The 16,276-nt window shown below is 39.2% G+C and overlaps 1 protein-coding gene across 1 annotated transcript; it reads right to left on the bottom strand.

Moving 5' to 3' along the window:
* Window positions 1-9,027: 9,027 nt before the first annotated feature.
* LOC143618409 (protein DOG1-like 1) lies at window positions 9,028-10,704 on the bottom strand. The gene is made up of 2 exons (XM_077090637.1): window positions 10,246-10,704; window positions 9,028-9,366 (listed from the first exon to the last, which is right to left on the bottom strand). The coding sequence occupies exons 1-2, from the start codon at window positions 10,702-10,704 to the stop codon at window positions 9,028-9,030; spliced, it is 798 nt and encodes a 265-aa protein (XP_076946752.1).
* Window positions 10,705-16,276: the final 5,572 nt, after the last annotated feature.

Raw genomic sequence — 16,276 nt, forward strand, 5'->3', positions numbered from 1 at the left:
GGATGAAAGCATGCGATGAGCGAACGAACCGGAGGCTTCGGGATGGTGAAAAATCGTCCTAGGGCTTGTACTTGGTTGAAGGAATGAAGGATATTTCGAATGGGGTTGAAAACTCATTATATTAGAATTAGGTTTAATTTTCCCGTGTCGCGCTAACATCCAGGGGTGAGACTTCCGCGCCGCGCTAAAGACTCAAAATTCTGATGATCTTAGAGATACGCTGACATCACCATCAGGACCCTTTAGCACCGCGCTAAAGGCGCCTGACAGAATTTTCTTTATTTTCTTCATTTATTTTGCATAGGAAAGCGTGCAAATCATCATGAGTCTTCTATATCTTCGTTCCAAGCCCGTAATTCATCCCGATAAGCGTCCTTAACGTCAAGTATCCTGAAACACATAAACACGCTTGAAGTACCAAAGTTCACATAATATTTAAACTAAAATTAAATAAATAATATAACAATATACACGACTTTTGCCCGACCATCACATCCCCACACTTATCTTTTGCTTGCCGTCAAGCAAACTCTCATGCAACATATACACCTCGATCGATGATTCATTTAATACTAGTGAGGTATAAGGTCATACCCAATTCCCAAGAAGTGACACTATCAAGGTTGATAGCCCACCAAATAATTTAATGTTACAATTTAAAACTATGGAACCGCCCAAAAGAGTGTACTTTGTTTCCGGTTAAGGCACACATGGTCATACCTCTCATAATATAACATCTCTCCTATCGGTTTAATATCTGAACTTGCAAAAGATGTGCTAGTATCACTCTGCTCTCAGTATCACTCATAAGAAAATATTCATCCATAAAGCTGCTTTGACACAAATGCAAATCAAGAGGTCTTAAAAAGGGTTGTAACGGGGCCAAGTGTAAGGGTATAGAAGGGAATTTTTGAAGTAGCTCAGATGATCTGATCCGACTTATTACAAAACAACTAAATAAACAATGACTTAATTTATTCCAACGACTAAACAACTAAACAAACTCACTGACTTTCATTTACAACCAATACTGACTGGAACATTGACTCTTTTTGAGCTTTTCTTTGACTTTTTTTTTCTTTTTTTTTCTTTTTTTTTACATAAACGAATTACTAAATACATAATTGAATATACACATACATATTTTTGGCTTTTTCCTCAATTTTTTTAACATAATAACGTAATGCTACTGGAACAAATACAACTACAAAAACAAAAACAATTACAATTACAAATAAACCTAGTAAGCCGGATCGTCTCGTAACATAATGTTGGGGTCAATCAAATGAAAAATAAGTCCAATAAAGGTTTTCTAAGGGACTCAACCCCCCGCCCCTCACATTAACTATCCTCATATGTATAATGTATGAGGCCCCAACCCCGCAGTACCCACACTCTCGCTCATCCAGACAAGGCTTAACCTATTTGCCTCTATCACTTTTGTATTTTTCCAACTACGATCCCGTAATCCATGAACATCAATGAAAGCACTCAAGTGACATGTGTGTACTATATATTATATGTGTATTATATATATTTGGGTCAACTCACACACGTACCGGAGGAATAGGGCTGATGATATAAACATGTGTACCTGTCCCCATGACTCGTTATCCCCGCCTAAACGACCCATTTTAATTTTTCTTTTTGAAAAACATTTGCATAGCAAGACTTTTGAGAAGCTTAAAAACTTACCATGACCAAAGACCTCTACTTGGCATTAATAATAGCAATTAGTTATTTACAATTCTGGCTTTTGCGCACAATCAAGGCACTCTAAAGCAAATTAATTTTAAATTAACCCCATCCCCACACTTGAGGTTGACATTGTCCTCAATGTTTAAAAGTTAGCATTTAAAAGAACATTAACGAGTACGGGGTTAAAATTTATCTCTTATTTTATTAATTTTAAAACCGGGCTTAATGTGATGGTCCTAACACTTTTTACAATATACAATTACACTTTTAACAATAAAACTAATAAAACAAAAAGAATTATGAAAACAAAATCACCTGATAGGAAAAATAATTCACTCAAATATACTCGTGCTTGCGCTCAATGAACTCGGCTCCTCAATTCACTCAACAGAATCTGCAAACTCTCACACGTGTAGAAGCACGCTTCTCACAACTGTTAGGATAGGTATTTTAAACCGTTTGCAAAATCGTTAACTTTAATTACCAAGCCAAGTTATATAAATTTCATAATTAAATTTGTTAAACTAGTAAAAGTGTTAAAAGATCTAACTCACTTTCGTAGGAATCACGATTGCATTTAGCATATGCAACAAGCCCTTTAAACCCCTCGGTAGCCCGGGTGGACGAGTGAGGTCTCGTGTGGGTTTATAGTGAACAACTCCCAAAAAGTTCAAATACAACACAAAATACAGCGGTGGGGTGTAGTGCGGCGGACGACAATGGTGGTTTACGGTGGTGTATGGTTTTGTGATGGATGGTGTTTGGGTGGAATGAATGGAGAAGATGATAAATAAGAAAATAAACTCGGTGGTAATCCCCACGTGCAGCCCATATTATAACAAAATATTTTTTTCAGGTAGACCTTAGCGCGGCGCTAAGGTCTCACCCCTGGACGTTAGCGCCGCGCTAAACACACTTTTCACAGAAATTTTGGCCGAATTTTTTATGTTGAAAATTTTTTCTATCTTTCAAAATTTTTCATTTTCATGAATTCCTTAGTCATATTTTCAACATATACACTTATAATACATACCTAGCACTCTGTTTACTTGATATTTTGCTTACCAACATACCCGAGAAACACTCTGCGTTGCGTCTTCCCCACACTCGATCTTTTCACTACACTACACACTCAAGACAAGAGATTAAAATATACAAAACTAGAAAGAAAAAAACTACAAACCAAAAAATAAAATCCGGGTTGCCTCCCGGTCAGCGCTAAGTTTTTGTTAAGATCTTCAGCCGGACCGTTACCTGATTTTGCGTTTATGGTGGTCGAATAGAGTATTTACCTTCCTCCATCTCTCTTCGTGTACTTCTCCAACACAATGGTAGCTCTAATGCCTCCCACCTAAGCCCAAAGCACGCCAACCTCCTTCGTTCATTTTTGAATCCGGGTGATTTCTTTACTTTCTCCCTCTTTGGTGGTTTCTTGTTGCTTGTTCCAACCTTCTCCTCATTGACCACCACTTCAATCACTGTCTTGGTATCGTTTGTTGAACTAACAAGCTCCCCGCTTTGAGTTCCTACCGCATTCAACTCTTCCTTCTCTTTCTCACGCTTAAACCTGTCAAAAACAACACTATTCTCCTTGGTGTCATTCTCACTTACATGAGAAAGACACCCATTAGTAGCACATGACCTAGAATATTTATTTTCAAAATAATCATATGAATTTGAAAATATACTTAAAATTAACTTACGGTTACCAAAGGTCATGCAAACTGTTCCGTCTCGGCAGTTAATCTGAGCATTTGATGTCTCCAAAAATGGTCTCCCCAACATCACCCGGGGTTCTTCTTCCTTCTTAGCTGGTGCATAATCAAGAACAAGAAAGTCTTTAGGAAAGTAAAATTCACCAACCTTTACCGCAACACCAACCAACTTCCCCCGTGGCCTTCTTCGAGTGAAATCAGCTAACACCAAGGTGGTGTCAACCTCTTGTAAAGGCCCGAAGTTAAACCGGTCATACACACTCCCCGGTAAAACATTCACACTCGCACCATAATCAACAAGTGCGTTGGTGGTCTTGAACTCACCAATCTGAATAGGGATGAGTGGTGCACCCGTTTCAAATTCTTCAACCGTGTCATTCTCCACATTATCTTCGATTGTGATGTCACTGATGTGTGCATTTTTGGAGTTTGATTAACTACTACTTTGATGGCTCGGATTCTTCAAGGTGTCACTTGGTAACTTGAATGGATTTCGTTTTAGGCTCGCCATTTCTTCTGCCAGCTGACTCACCTGTTTATCTCTCGCAACATTTGCCTTCTCTTGGAGTTCCATCCTCTGATTCATTTGCTTCAATAACTCCATCACATCCTTAAGCGACTCCTCTTTGTTACCAGACGAATTCCCTTGCCCCTGCTGATAACTCTTTTGATAACCTTTATTGTAACCCCCCGAATCTCTCTGATTGTACCCACTCAGACCATTGCCCGAACTATTACCGTACTGTTTCTGGTTCGTCTGATAACATGTCTTCTGAGAACTGCCCTGAGGCCCGGATGGTAGGTATTCGAATTCATGTTATTGTATTTTCTTTCACCTTGCACATAGTTGACCTCTTCTTCTTCTTCTTCTTCAGTTTCTTCATCTTGCACAACCCCATAACTAGCAACCTCGTGTCCTAATTCACAACAACCTTCAGATACCGGATATGTTTTTCCCGACTTTCCAGCTCCTTGTACACCTACAACCAACAACCTATCCATCTTCTTTTCCATTCTATCCATTCTATCTTCTGATCCATGACTTTCAACCGCTTTTACCACTGACCTTTTTGACATCCTGTTCGACTGTGCTTGTCTCTTTGAATTACTCGCATGTCTCTCCAAATGTTCCCAATCCTCGTTTTCATCATTTGCAAGAAAAGATCCATTCGTGGTGGCTTGGAGGTCACGAACATCATCATTTGAGAGACTATCGTGGAATGCCTTGATTAATTCCCATAAGGCGATTCCATGATGCGGACAAGTTCTCAACAATCGTTTAAATCTTTGAAAGGTCTCATAAAAAGTTTCACCTGTGATTTGCTGAAAATTTCGAATGTTGTTTCGAGCCTCAGTGGTTCTCTGTGGCGTATAATATTCATCTAAAAACTATTGGGCCAAGTCCCCCCAAGTGAAGATGCTAGCTGATGGCAAAGATAGGAACCATTGTTTCGCTGCATCCCTTAAACTGAACTGGAAGACTACTATTTTCACTTCTTCCGCAGTAAAACCTTAACTCGAAATAAGTTCACATATCGAGTTGAAATCATTCAAGTGCAGGTATGGTTCTTCCGTAGCCTTACCGTGAAATGCTGGTAACCCTGTCAAACTGCTTTGTCTCACCGAAAAAGTCCTTCCACGTCTGACTAGAATAATGATTGGTAGAGGATTTGTAGCTACTTGTGGGATGAAATGGCTTTGAACTCCCCTAACTGGTGGTGGAACAAATGCCCTTGGAACTCCATCATCAAAATCATAGTATGGCTGTTCATGGTTTGGTTGCCGTCTTGGTGCTCGATCTCTCTGATTTTTTTGATGATTCTGTCTAATTTCTTGGTCATCACGCAGATCTTGTTGCTGATATCGACCCCCCTGTTCATCTCTAAATTCCTCCTCATCCTCATAATCGAAACCAAAATCGTCCCCTATGTGCCAATTTTCCACCTGTGCACGAGCACGATCAATCTCGGGTCTTTCCTCTCTCAAATCATTATGTCTTTAACGGTTCACTGGAGCTGATCTGATTGACAAGTTGTCATCCATGTTCCTGGGATTACGGTTAGTATTTCTTTGGTTGAACAGATTGCGGTTTCTGTCACGGTTAATGTTCTGATTTTGACAAACTGGTTGTTCTTGGTTATGTGGTTGGTAAACATTTGGGTCTCTTTGGTTTCGGTTACTCATAGTCTCTTCTTTTGGTGTTATGATTTTGGGTATTTGGTTTAATATGGGTTTCTGAGCTGCTCAGTTTCGTCTTACTGTTTTCTCAATTTCGGGGTCAAATTGAAGCTGCCCTTTCTCACGGGAATATCTCGTCTGCATCAACTTGTGAAGTTACCTGCACAGACACAAACACTAACACCTCGCGTAAAATCAACGAAGAAAAATTAAAAATAAAAACTAAAAACTAAGCTAAACTAGCACTTTACGCGTTGATTCCCTGGCAACGACGCCATTTTGATGTAGATGTCGTGCTCTAATCAAAAACAAGTATTTATATAAATTAAATACCTACAACTAGTACGGGTAAGTAAGGTCGTCTCCACAGGGAATCAGTGGAAAGTGCAAGTAAAGTTCATAATTATTAATTAATTAATTAACTAAGTGGACAAACGATGTCAAGCGGTTTATAAAGGTGATTATTATAACACACGATTACTTTTAAAACTGTAAACAACTATGAGAGAAAGATTCACTTCAGGTTCAGGTAAAGTGATAACCGACTAATCACAGATTCTTTAAGATTAATTGCACAGTAATTACTAAACCTAACAGTTGGGTTGTGAGGACAAACGATACCCTAAACGAATTGTTGACACAACTAAACTCCGGTTTACCCAATTACCAGTTTAAAATATGAAAATCAGTTATAAGCAATGACTAACGATTATTGGTTCAATGACATAAGTGCAAACCCTACATGTGATGAACACAACCAGAATAGTGATGCAAAGTTTGATAATCAAAATCATAAACTGTTTAAACAATCAATACTAATGTAAAACAAGATTAAAAACAATCAATCAAGTTCATAAGTATTCAAAACATAGAATCTGATCAAATTTAGTTTACATAAAACCCTAGCCTAAAGTGAATACAATGGTTTAGCCTGACATCGGCATCACGAAGGATTCGCTTATCTAATAAGAGGATGAAAGCATTCAATGATCGAACGAACCGGAGGCTTCGGGATGGTGGAAAATCGTCCTAGGGCTTGTACTTGGTTGAAGGAATGAATGATATTTCGAATGGGGGCTGAAAACTCATTATATTAGAATTAGGTTTAATTTTCCCATCTGAAGGATGTTAGCGCGACGCTAACATCCAGGGGTGAGACTTTCGCGCCGCGCTAAAGACTCAAAATTCTGATGATCTTAGAGATACGCTGACATCACCATCAGGACCCTTTAGCACCGCGCTAAAGGTGTCTGACAGAATTTTCTTTATTTTCTTCATTTATTTTGCATAGGAAAGCGTGTCAATCATCATGAATCTTCTATATCTTCGTTCCAAGCCCGTAATTCATCCCGATAAGCGTCCTTAACGTCAAGTATCCTGAAACACGTAAACACGTAAACACGCTTAAAGTACCAAAGTTCACATAATATTTAAACTAAAATTAAACAAATAATATAATAATATACACGACTTTTGCCCGAACATCACATATGTATATATTTCACGCCCGCAAAGTTTGGGTTTCCCAATATATTTATCAAACCTAAACAACTATCTCATAATCTATAAAAAAATCGAGAGTTTTAAGAGGATAAAAATGCAAAAGCATTTGGGTAGGCCTGTTATCGAAGTAAAAGTAATTTTAGGTACTAAATATTGGTTATCACACTTACATTACTCATAATAGTCTAATGCATTTATATTAAAAACTTTTGTTTAGTTCAAGAGAATACAGTTTTTCATTACAATTTGTTTTTCTATGACCATTAACAGAAGTCAATGTTAGTCTCAAAATGCTAATTTTAGATAAACAATGTAAAGTTACAAAAATAAATAACAAGTATGGTTTATAAAGAAATATTTAATAGTTTATGTTTTAAAGTTTAAAATTTTGTTTCTAAACATTGTACTATGTAATGTCATTCTCTGTAAGTTTAAGTCTTTCAATATTATGTTTCCCTTTGGATATGACTTACAGTTATAAATCATGTAGGCGTGTCAAAAAACATATTAAAATATGTTGTCGTTTGAAGTTATATATATGTTTAATTGACGAGTTTTGTATTCCACCCGTGTAGCACACAGGTTAATAGCCTAGTTAGTTAATATAAATAGATGGTTAGGGTTATGTAATTAGTATGCTAGAGTTATTATGAGCAGAAAAATCGAGTATCTTAAGATTGGGATCAAACTTCGTGTTCTTGGGCTTGATTTCCATCAACACGTGCTCGAGTTGGACTCGAATAGCTCGAATATATATAAACTAGTTTTTCTGCTCAGCGCGTTGCGCCGGAGTAGCTGACAAGACCCCAACTTAAACATGTGTCTGGGTAAAATCCGAGTGTTACGACGATGAGTTGACACCAATTCGGTCGGTACTAACTTAAGGTACCGGAATTAAAACAAAAGGGTCGGTAAACCTCGGGCGTTGTGGTGTGAGCTGGTAAAACCTTAGCGTTGTTGGTCTTGGGATTTGTGGCGGTAAGTCGAAACAAATTTAATTTGTTTCAATCACGCTTGGTATGTCGGATCGCCACTTGGACCAATAAGATGCTAGCGGCACCAAACTTTCAATTTATATATATTAGATAATAGATAATATGAGGTAGACCATCATAAGCCCGGGATAAACTTTGTTATATGTTTGGAGCTTGTTTCATATGCGTGTGCTTGATTCTTGAACACGAAAATAGCTCAACTCGAAGATACGTGTTTTTTGTTAAGTTCTGAGATCAAGTTCCAACAACTCTAATTAAAAGCTTGGGTCATTTACATGTTACTTGCTACCCAAAACAAAAGAAAATCGGACAAATAATTTACTTTTTATGTTGGATTAAATATTTACTATTTGTAATTGACAATAATCCGATACGGTAAGTAGAAGGTAAATGTTAATTGTAGTTGAATCACTAATTTGTTTTTGTCACTTAATTTCGATAGTTGAATAACCCCTTAATTTTAATCTAACAAAAATATTTACACACTAATTAAACCAAAAATACAAAAAAAAAAATTAATAGTTAAATTTCAATAATATCAACAAACATTTTGAACTAAAAGCATAAGCTTGCATCATCTAGTTTTGTACAAACAATCAAATTTTAAGGTCTTTAAATATGGTTAAGAACTCACCACACCCTCTTGCAGTCATGCCTCTCTTTTCTTTCTCATCCCTGAATTGTGTATATGATCAAACCCTGGATTGTATTATTTATTACAAACTAGTTCTTAAGCTACCATCAACGATGCACAAACGAGAAAAACACTCGAAGAACTAAAACAAAAACTAACGGTTTTACACATGCCAACATGCACCACACTTATTTAAACTACCATCACCAAATGACCAACATCCTCAGGGTGAAAGTGAGGCAGCATTAAAGGCACTTGAAAGGCAGAAAGAAACGTGCGCACAGGTTGTTGTGGTGTTGACATTTCATGGCTCGGTTGGTGGTCGGACACCAGAGGATGAGGGAATTTCTGCATTCGGAAGTTGTGAAATCCCCATCTGGATGTCTCTTTTTTTGCTCCACTCGTGTAGAGAAACATGTAGTTTCTTTGAAGCCACTAGAAGCTCAACCGCTTGCAATGGAGTCAAAATGTCTATCATACGTTTAAGGATGTCCAACCTCAGCTTATCTGCTTCCACTAAGATCTTGTACATATCATGGGCATGACTGTCCATAGCTTTATCCACAGCCTCATCCTGGCTTGACTCTCCTACTTTTGAACTGTTGTCAGCTAGCAATGCCAGTGGCTCATCTGCTATCTTTTCCTGATTACACACACACATAACACTTCATCATCTTCAATATATAGGTATCAACTATACACACCGACTAACATCTAATCCTAGAACGTTTCATGCTGTTAGGATATATTACTACTAGAAAATGATGAGTTATTTTCTTACTTTGGTTTTTGCTTACTTTGGTTTTTGCTGGAAAACCCGTTATCCAAAGACTTTTCTGCAAAAAGTTGTGTGGGAAACACACGTGTTGGAAAAATCTTTACAACATTTTTTCTTACAAAATCGCCTATCAAAGTATGTTGTTGCAAAGTTCCTATAATTTTCCACAAAACCTATTTTATTTATTTATTTTTACATTTATTAATCTATTTTTCTACAACTTTCAAATAAGAGTATAATTATATAGATAACACAACTTATTAATTTTATAAAGTTTTCTAACAAAAATATTAAGCATAACTAATAAATGTATCTTTTGTTGGAGAATAATTAGCAACAATTTTCCAACGAAAAATCTTATTGTTACTATCTTGTTGTAATATTGTAGGAAAAACAGATCAATAATTTTTTTGTTGGAAATTCGTCTTAAATTTGTTGAAATTACATGTTGCGGGAATTTTGTAAGATATTTTCGTACAAAATGAACTGTTTTCTAATAGTGATATTAGCTAAACAACCGTTTGGACCAATAATTTTCAAAGTTTAACCTCCTCTGTTCATAATATCCGTTTGGATGACCAATAAGTTTCGATGATTGAGTTTTTTTTATCAAAACGGTCATTTAAGTGTTTTGTGGACGGTGGTTTGGTGATGTGAAATCAAATAAGTTGGTGTAGCTATAACATGACCCCTATAATACAAAGTTTCTTAACAAAATATGTAATGTTAAGTTGTGTTACATGCCTGTACGCTTGCGAAAATCGAAGTGAGCTTATCTTCCTCTTTGATAGTTTTTGCATGGAGAGCATCTATGCTTTTGAGCTGAGAGCTTGTTATTTCTCCCAGGTTTCCACGCGTGACACCATCAAGAAACTCAGCCAAGTGTGCGTTTAGTTGCGACCCACATAACACATAAACGAGTCGAATAATTAACGAAGGCCTGCAACCACCGATCCAAAGGGACGAGTTCTCAAAGGTGCTCCCCCAAGTTGGAGCCAAGAAGGAAGGCCCATCATGTTTAGCTAGCTGAGCTCGCGCGGTGCGGTAGTTTTCAAAGTGATTGAGGGCTTTATTGGTTATGAGCCGGAGGTACTCGACATCGTTAGGGAAGTTGTTGAGCCCTTGATGTAGCTCATCGAGATCGAGCTTCTGTTGAGTCATCCAGTTCTGGTAGCATGACCGAAACTGTTGCTGATTGGCCATGACACACTTGGGCGGTTAAGAACACCTTGACTCCCAAAGCACACTTGGCTATAGCTTATGTTTTAAGCAGTGGATATATATAGAGAGTGCACAAGTGGTGAAAAATGACAAATATTGTAAGCACACAGACTTGTAGTAACAACCTCCTAGGTAGCAGAACTGTAGGGCTTTTGTTTTTGGAAAGATATGGAAAATAGGATATGCATTCCAGTGATATTTGGACACATCTATTAATAAATGAATAATCACGAAACAAGTCATAATAGTTCATTTCCCCAGGTAACATTTTCCGTTTTTGAAAACTTAATTGTGGGAAACGGGATATGCATTCCAATGATATGGAAAATACATCGAACAATAACCGGAAAGTGTTATAAAAATATCTCTGGAAAAATAATATATATATAATATATATAGTTTGCATACGTATTTCTAGAGGGATCTATAACGTAATCAGGGGAGAACATGTCCACCACTTATATAAGCTAGGTTATTGTATAAATTTATTATATTATATATCTAGGTTAGATTATTATTAATTTATTATAATGATTTCATACAAGGGTAACCCGACTTGGTTAACAAGTAATATTAAATTGTAATTGGATGTTATAAATGTATATATGATGGTTGGAATATTGAGCGTTGTCTTCATTGTAATAAAGTGCAACTTGAGTGAAATGTTTAGCCATCGATCGCCAGCCTACGTTTTCTCTATGTATGATGCACTTGTTAAGACATTAACAAAGGAAAGAGGAACACAACTATATACATAGATATCATGTATATATACTTACCAATACAAGTGTTTTAAGTCATGAACGTTGTCACTAAGATGATGTAGTTTTCGATCATTAAGATGACTAGACGACCCAATCTTACTAAAAGGAGAACAGACTATACACATATCAAACCGTTTTATATCAAGCTAGTCTCATGATTACACATAAATGACACAACATACATCGCGTTCTAACATAAGTCGAGAAAGTTGCCCAAAACCATTCACATATATGATTATTACGAATCAACCAATCACATAATGTAGTTCTAAAGTTATTAGGCGGTTGGTTTAATTTAAGCAACTGATAATTATTAGCAGCACTAAACTCTGCTTATACTTCACCCTTTTCTAGTAGGTGTCATGACTAATCATGTTCTCACCTTCTGATAAGTTAAGAACATTACAGAAAACCACTTGACTTGTCGTGCTCTCACCTTCTAATGGATTAAGAACGTTGCAGAACACCACTCGAATGAGTAGTTGATCAATAGATTATGTGCTGCAAACCATGAAAAACATTTGATCTTGTGATTGTAAAACCTTCGGATACGAATGTCTTTCTATGTTTAAACCATGTATAACATTTGATCTCGTGTTTGGATAACTATCTTGAATAAGAAAACTACTAAAACTTGATAATATGAATGTCTTTCTATGTTTGAATGAACTCCAAACCAGTGATACTCATTTACCAATCTTCAAACTTTAATTAACTAACCCATGTATTGTATCTCATCCTTGCTTTAAAGACACGCAAAGAAAAATCTACTACGTAAGTCCATTTCGCGTACGCTCAATTTTGTTAGTTGACGGTATGTTTGTTGATGTTGTGCGAGATAAATTTTAATATACGGATGGTCCTTCGCATAAGAAATGATTTTTGGCCCGATTTAATTAGATCGGAGCATGATGTGCCGGTGAAAGTAAACATAAACCAATAATTCACATATCTCATATCTCATGGCATGAAACATAATTTTTATAGCATTTGAGAAAATGACCGATTTCTTGTATTCTTTTAAGAAACCCCTTATCTCTTAAAGTATCTATAACAGCAAATATTCACAAATCCTATTAAAGTAATATATAATATATTCGTATATGATATATTTACATCATATATGCATATGTGAAAGATAGAAAGAGAAAGTGGTGCACCTCACTTGTTTGCCACTAGTTTACATATGAACCTTGCTCCAAGGACTTTGCTCCATAACAAGAAAGTTTGTAAACTACCTTCTCTGCCGTACATCATGTAGAATCAGACCTTGGGTTCCACACCCCCTTGGATGCTCAGCATTTTTAGTTTGCACATTATAATTCAATAATTTATTCTGAAAATTTATCGTAAATTCTGTCATCTTGCACTTTCCCTAAAAGATAGTATATTGTCACGGGCCCGTTTGGCATGCACAGTGCGACGTTCCTAAGGATCAGACTTATATGCCAAAAAATATTATGGTGGTATGATAGACGAGTACGTGTTTGAATTTACCTTTGGAAATATCAAACTTACAATTCTTATCCCATTTATAATAATTAAATTAAGCCATCTTGAAGAAACACTAATCGACCCCGGGCAGATTATGGACAATCTGGGGGTTAAATAGATGTTTCCCACGAGGGGTTAGATCCGGCGAAGATGGTTCTTCTGATAACCTGCAAAACAGACACCGTGAGCTCGTCACTGAGAAGGGGGGGATACATCCTTGTGACCATCCTCCGGCGTGAGAATCAGACTAGATTGCTCTTGAATATAAGTGTATATTAAGAGAATGACTAGAGCAGATATCAGGTAATATATCAAGATGTGAGATATGAGATAAGATAATACCATTCCAAGGTGTTGGAGTATTTATAGCCGAAGGTAGGTTTCCAAGCAGGTACAGCCGGCTGAATAGTGTTCATGTTCTGCCAACTGTGGGCTACGCACATGCCATGCTGGTGGTTGGTGGATAGGCAGCGGCTGATAGTGACCAGGCCGGCTGTGTACTATTCCTGTTCCACCAACTGCAGGCCATGCCATGCACGTCCTCCGACAGGTTGGTGAGTAGGCAGCGGCTAATAGTGACATACAGTACAAGAGCGTGCTGCTCGTCATACTGTTGTCAGTGAGCTGTCGTATCCTTGGTCAGATCTTTTGTCCATACCTCGTCAGGTACAGTACAAAAGATCCTCCAGTATCGTACGGACTGGCTCATTTGGGCGGGAGTTCTCCCGGCTTTATGCGGGAGTGTTCCCGGCTTGCTCACTCCTTCTTCAGGTGACATTACTGAATTATTTAAGAGTTAAGTGCCTTGTGCGTGTAGCTTTGCTGCGAAGGTAGCCTTCCCTGATGGCTTGTATCCGCAGCTGCGGGAACAGGCAGAGTACTTCACCATTGGGAGGCTTTTCCTGCAGGAACAGCTTGCGTACTGCGCGTAAGGACGTCACGTCTCTGAGCATGGTGGGTCCTGCGGGCCCAGTTGGTTTCTACGCAGACGTCCTTCTTCAAGGGGTTGCGAGTTTAGCCTTTGCGCAGACGTCCCTGTTGAAGGTGTCTTGCGGGTTCAACTGCGCAGACGTCCCTCTTTGAGGTCAGTCTTGCGGGTCCAACTGGGCTCTGCTGGGACCTACCTCTTCAAGTCCCCCAGTCCAATGTTCTTCTCATGAATTGTTAATAAGTGAGGTGAACTTTTGGACTTAGGCAAAGGGTTTTGAAAAGGGTTTAGTTTTAAGGTTTTCCATGGGGATTCTTCCCATGGAAGTCCTAATGTCACGTGCAGAAATTCCCGACTTTCCTGCTTGATCTTTGGGTATGATGCGGGTAGGTCTGTAACCTCCTCGCAAGTCAGGAGCGTTGAGTTCCACTTGTGTAGATTCTCCATGAGGTTTTGGTAGTTTTGAACATAGTGATCAATTATGTTTAAACAACCAATTCCATCTTGGAGCTTCAAACAATCTAGTTCTCGACGTTCCCGCTATGCGGGGATGTTATTCCCGTTTCCGCAAGCATGGCCCGTAAGATCCTTCTTGGTTTCAATTCCCTGCGGAGTGCTAGGTATGTGAGGGTTTCGCCTTGACACTGTACCCGTACTCGTCTTATAGTTACTTTACTTCCAAGGTATTCCTGGCTTCAATTCCCTGCGGGTGCTTAGTATGTGTAGGGTTTTGCCTTGACACTGTATTCGCACCCGTCTTATGGTTACTTGGTTGCCGAGGTATTCTTGGCTTCAATTCCCTGCAGGTGCTAAGTATGTGAAGGGTTTTGCCTTAATACTGTACTTGCACCTGTCTTATAGTTAGTTGGTTGCCAAGGTAAGGGGTATATTCCCGCTTACTTTTGAATCTTTTTGAATCTTTTTGAAATTCGAAGAGTTGGTGAAAGGATAAGAACAGTCCAAACTGTTGAAACGTCGTCCGACGGTTTCTTCTGACAGTGTCAGGACGTGCAGGAAATTATGGCGACGTGACAGTACATGGTCATTCCAGACGCTTTTTCAGGCGCGTGGGCGCGATTTTTTGGGCGCGTTGGTGCGGATTTTACGGCGCGCGTCCCGTCAATAGCTGTTGCCAGCTTGCTTTTTCCATGTGTCATAGTTTCATTGCACCAGCTCTTTTCTCTCTCCTCCGCATTAAATTCATCGCATTCATTGCGATGAGTATATAAAGGGGGAGAGGGTCCTTTGTAGTCCACACTTTCACTTCTATCTTCTCCTTCTAAGCGATTTCCGACTAATATTCCTTCTGAAATCGTTGCCTTTCATCCTTTCAGAATGTCTTCTTCCCATGATGTTGAGGCTACTGCCGAGGAGTCTGAAGTGTTCGTCGAGAATCCGTCGTCCACTTCCGATAAGGACGATAAGAGCACTGCTGGCGAATGCCAGTGTGCTCTTCCCACAGAGCTTTATCAGTACGTCGTCCGGAAGTTCATGCTCGAGCCGTTCGAGCCTGTGTTTCCGGAACTACACCAGACGGTGTACGATGCCCCCAAGGGCAAAATAGGGGTGTATGCTGCATTCTTCGTTTATGGGAATCTCAGGTTCCCATTGACGAAGTTTGTATACCGTGTCTTGGAGAGGCACGGTGTGCATCTGACGAAGGTACACCCGATGGCGATCGCCAAGATCCGCCACTTTGAGTGGGTGTGCCTCATTCTGGGCGTGGAGCCCCACGTTGATCGGTTGATGACCTTCTACTCCTGGAGGTGCATCCAGGGGTGGTACACCTTGGTCAATCGGATCAAGGGTTTGAAGATCTGCGCTACCGAGCGCAGTCTTCGGTCGTGGAAGCGGGAGTTTTTCTATATCTCCGCTCGCGTCATCCCCCTTGCGATGACGTTTAAGAATGGGAGAGCACTCCCCGCCCTTCACTCCCTCAACCACCAGGAGGCGGAGTGGTTCGCCAAGATCTCCCGGATCCAGACTCCGGTGTACCGCTTTGCGGAGTCCGGGATGGTGATGCTCGGGATGAGCCGGGTGTGGAAGGAGGCATCACAGATTCCTATCGTCCTCGAATACGGTTTGAACTCTGTCCCTTACGGTATGCTCTGTCTTCTTTGTTGATATAGGTTTTTCTTCTAACTGTTTCTTTTTTTTTTTTTTTATTTCAGAGGGGAATGACTTGCAGTCGCTCCTGCATCAGCGGGAGGCTGATGGTCCCGCTCGGATGGGTACTCGTGCTCTTGATGAGGACGAGTTGCCCATTCTGGATCAAACGAGGGATCGGTTTGTGGAGGTCTACCCGCCAGGCCACCCGATTCTGAGCGCCACGCGGCCAGGTAAGGAGTTATTCAACCCTCGACCTCTC

The sequence above is a fragment of the Bidens hawaiensis genome, unplaced genomic scaffold (genome assembly GCF_021521415.1).
Source record: "Bidens hawaiensis isolate Kalapana, Puna unplaced genomic scaffold, B.hawaiensis_p1.1 tig00073787_1, whole genome shotgun sequence".
NCBI lineage: Eukaryota > Viridiplantae > Streptophyta > Magnoliopsida > Asterales > Asteraceae > Bidens > Bidens hawaiensis.

Coding starts and splice junctions, on each gene's coding strand:
- LOC143618409 (XM_077090637.1), bottom strand. CDS start 10,704: ATGGCCAATCAGCAACAGTTTCGGTCATGCTACCAGAACTGGATGACT. Junction 9,367..10,245: donor CGATTTTCGCAAGCGTACAG/GCATGTAACACA, acceptor GTGTGTAATCAG/GAAAAGATAGCAGATGAGCC.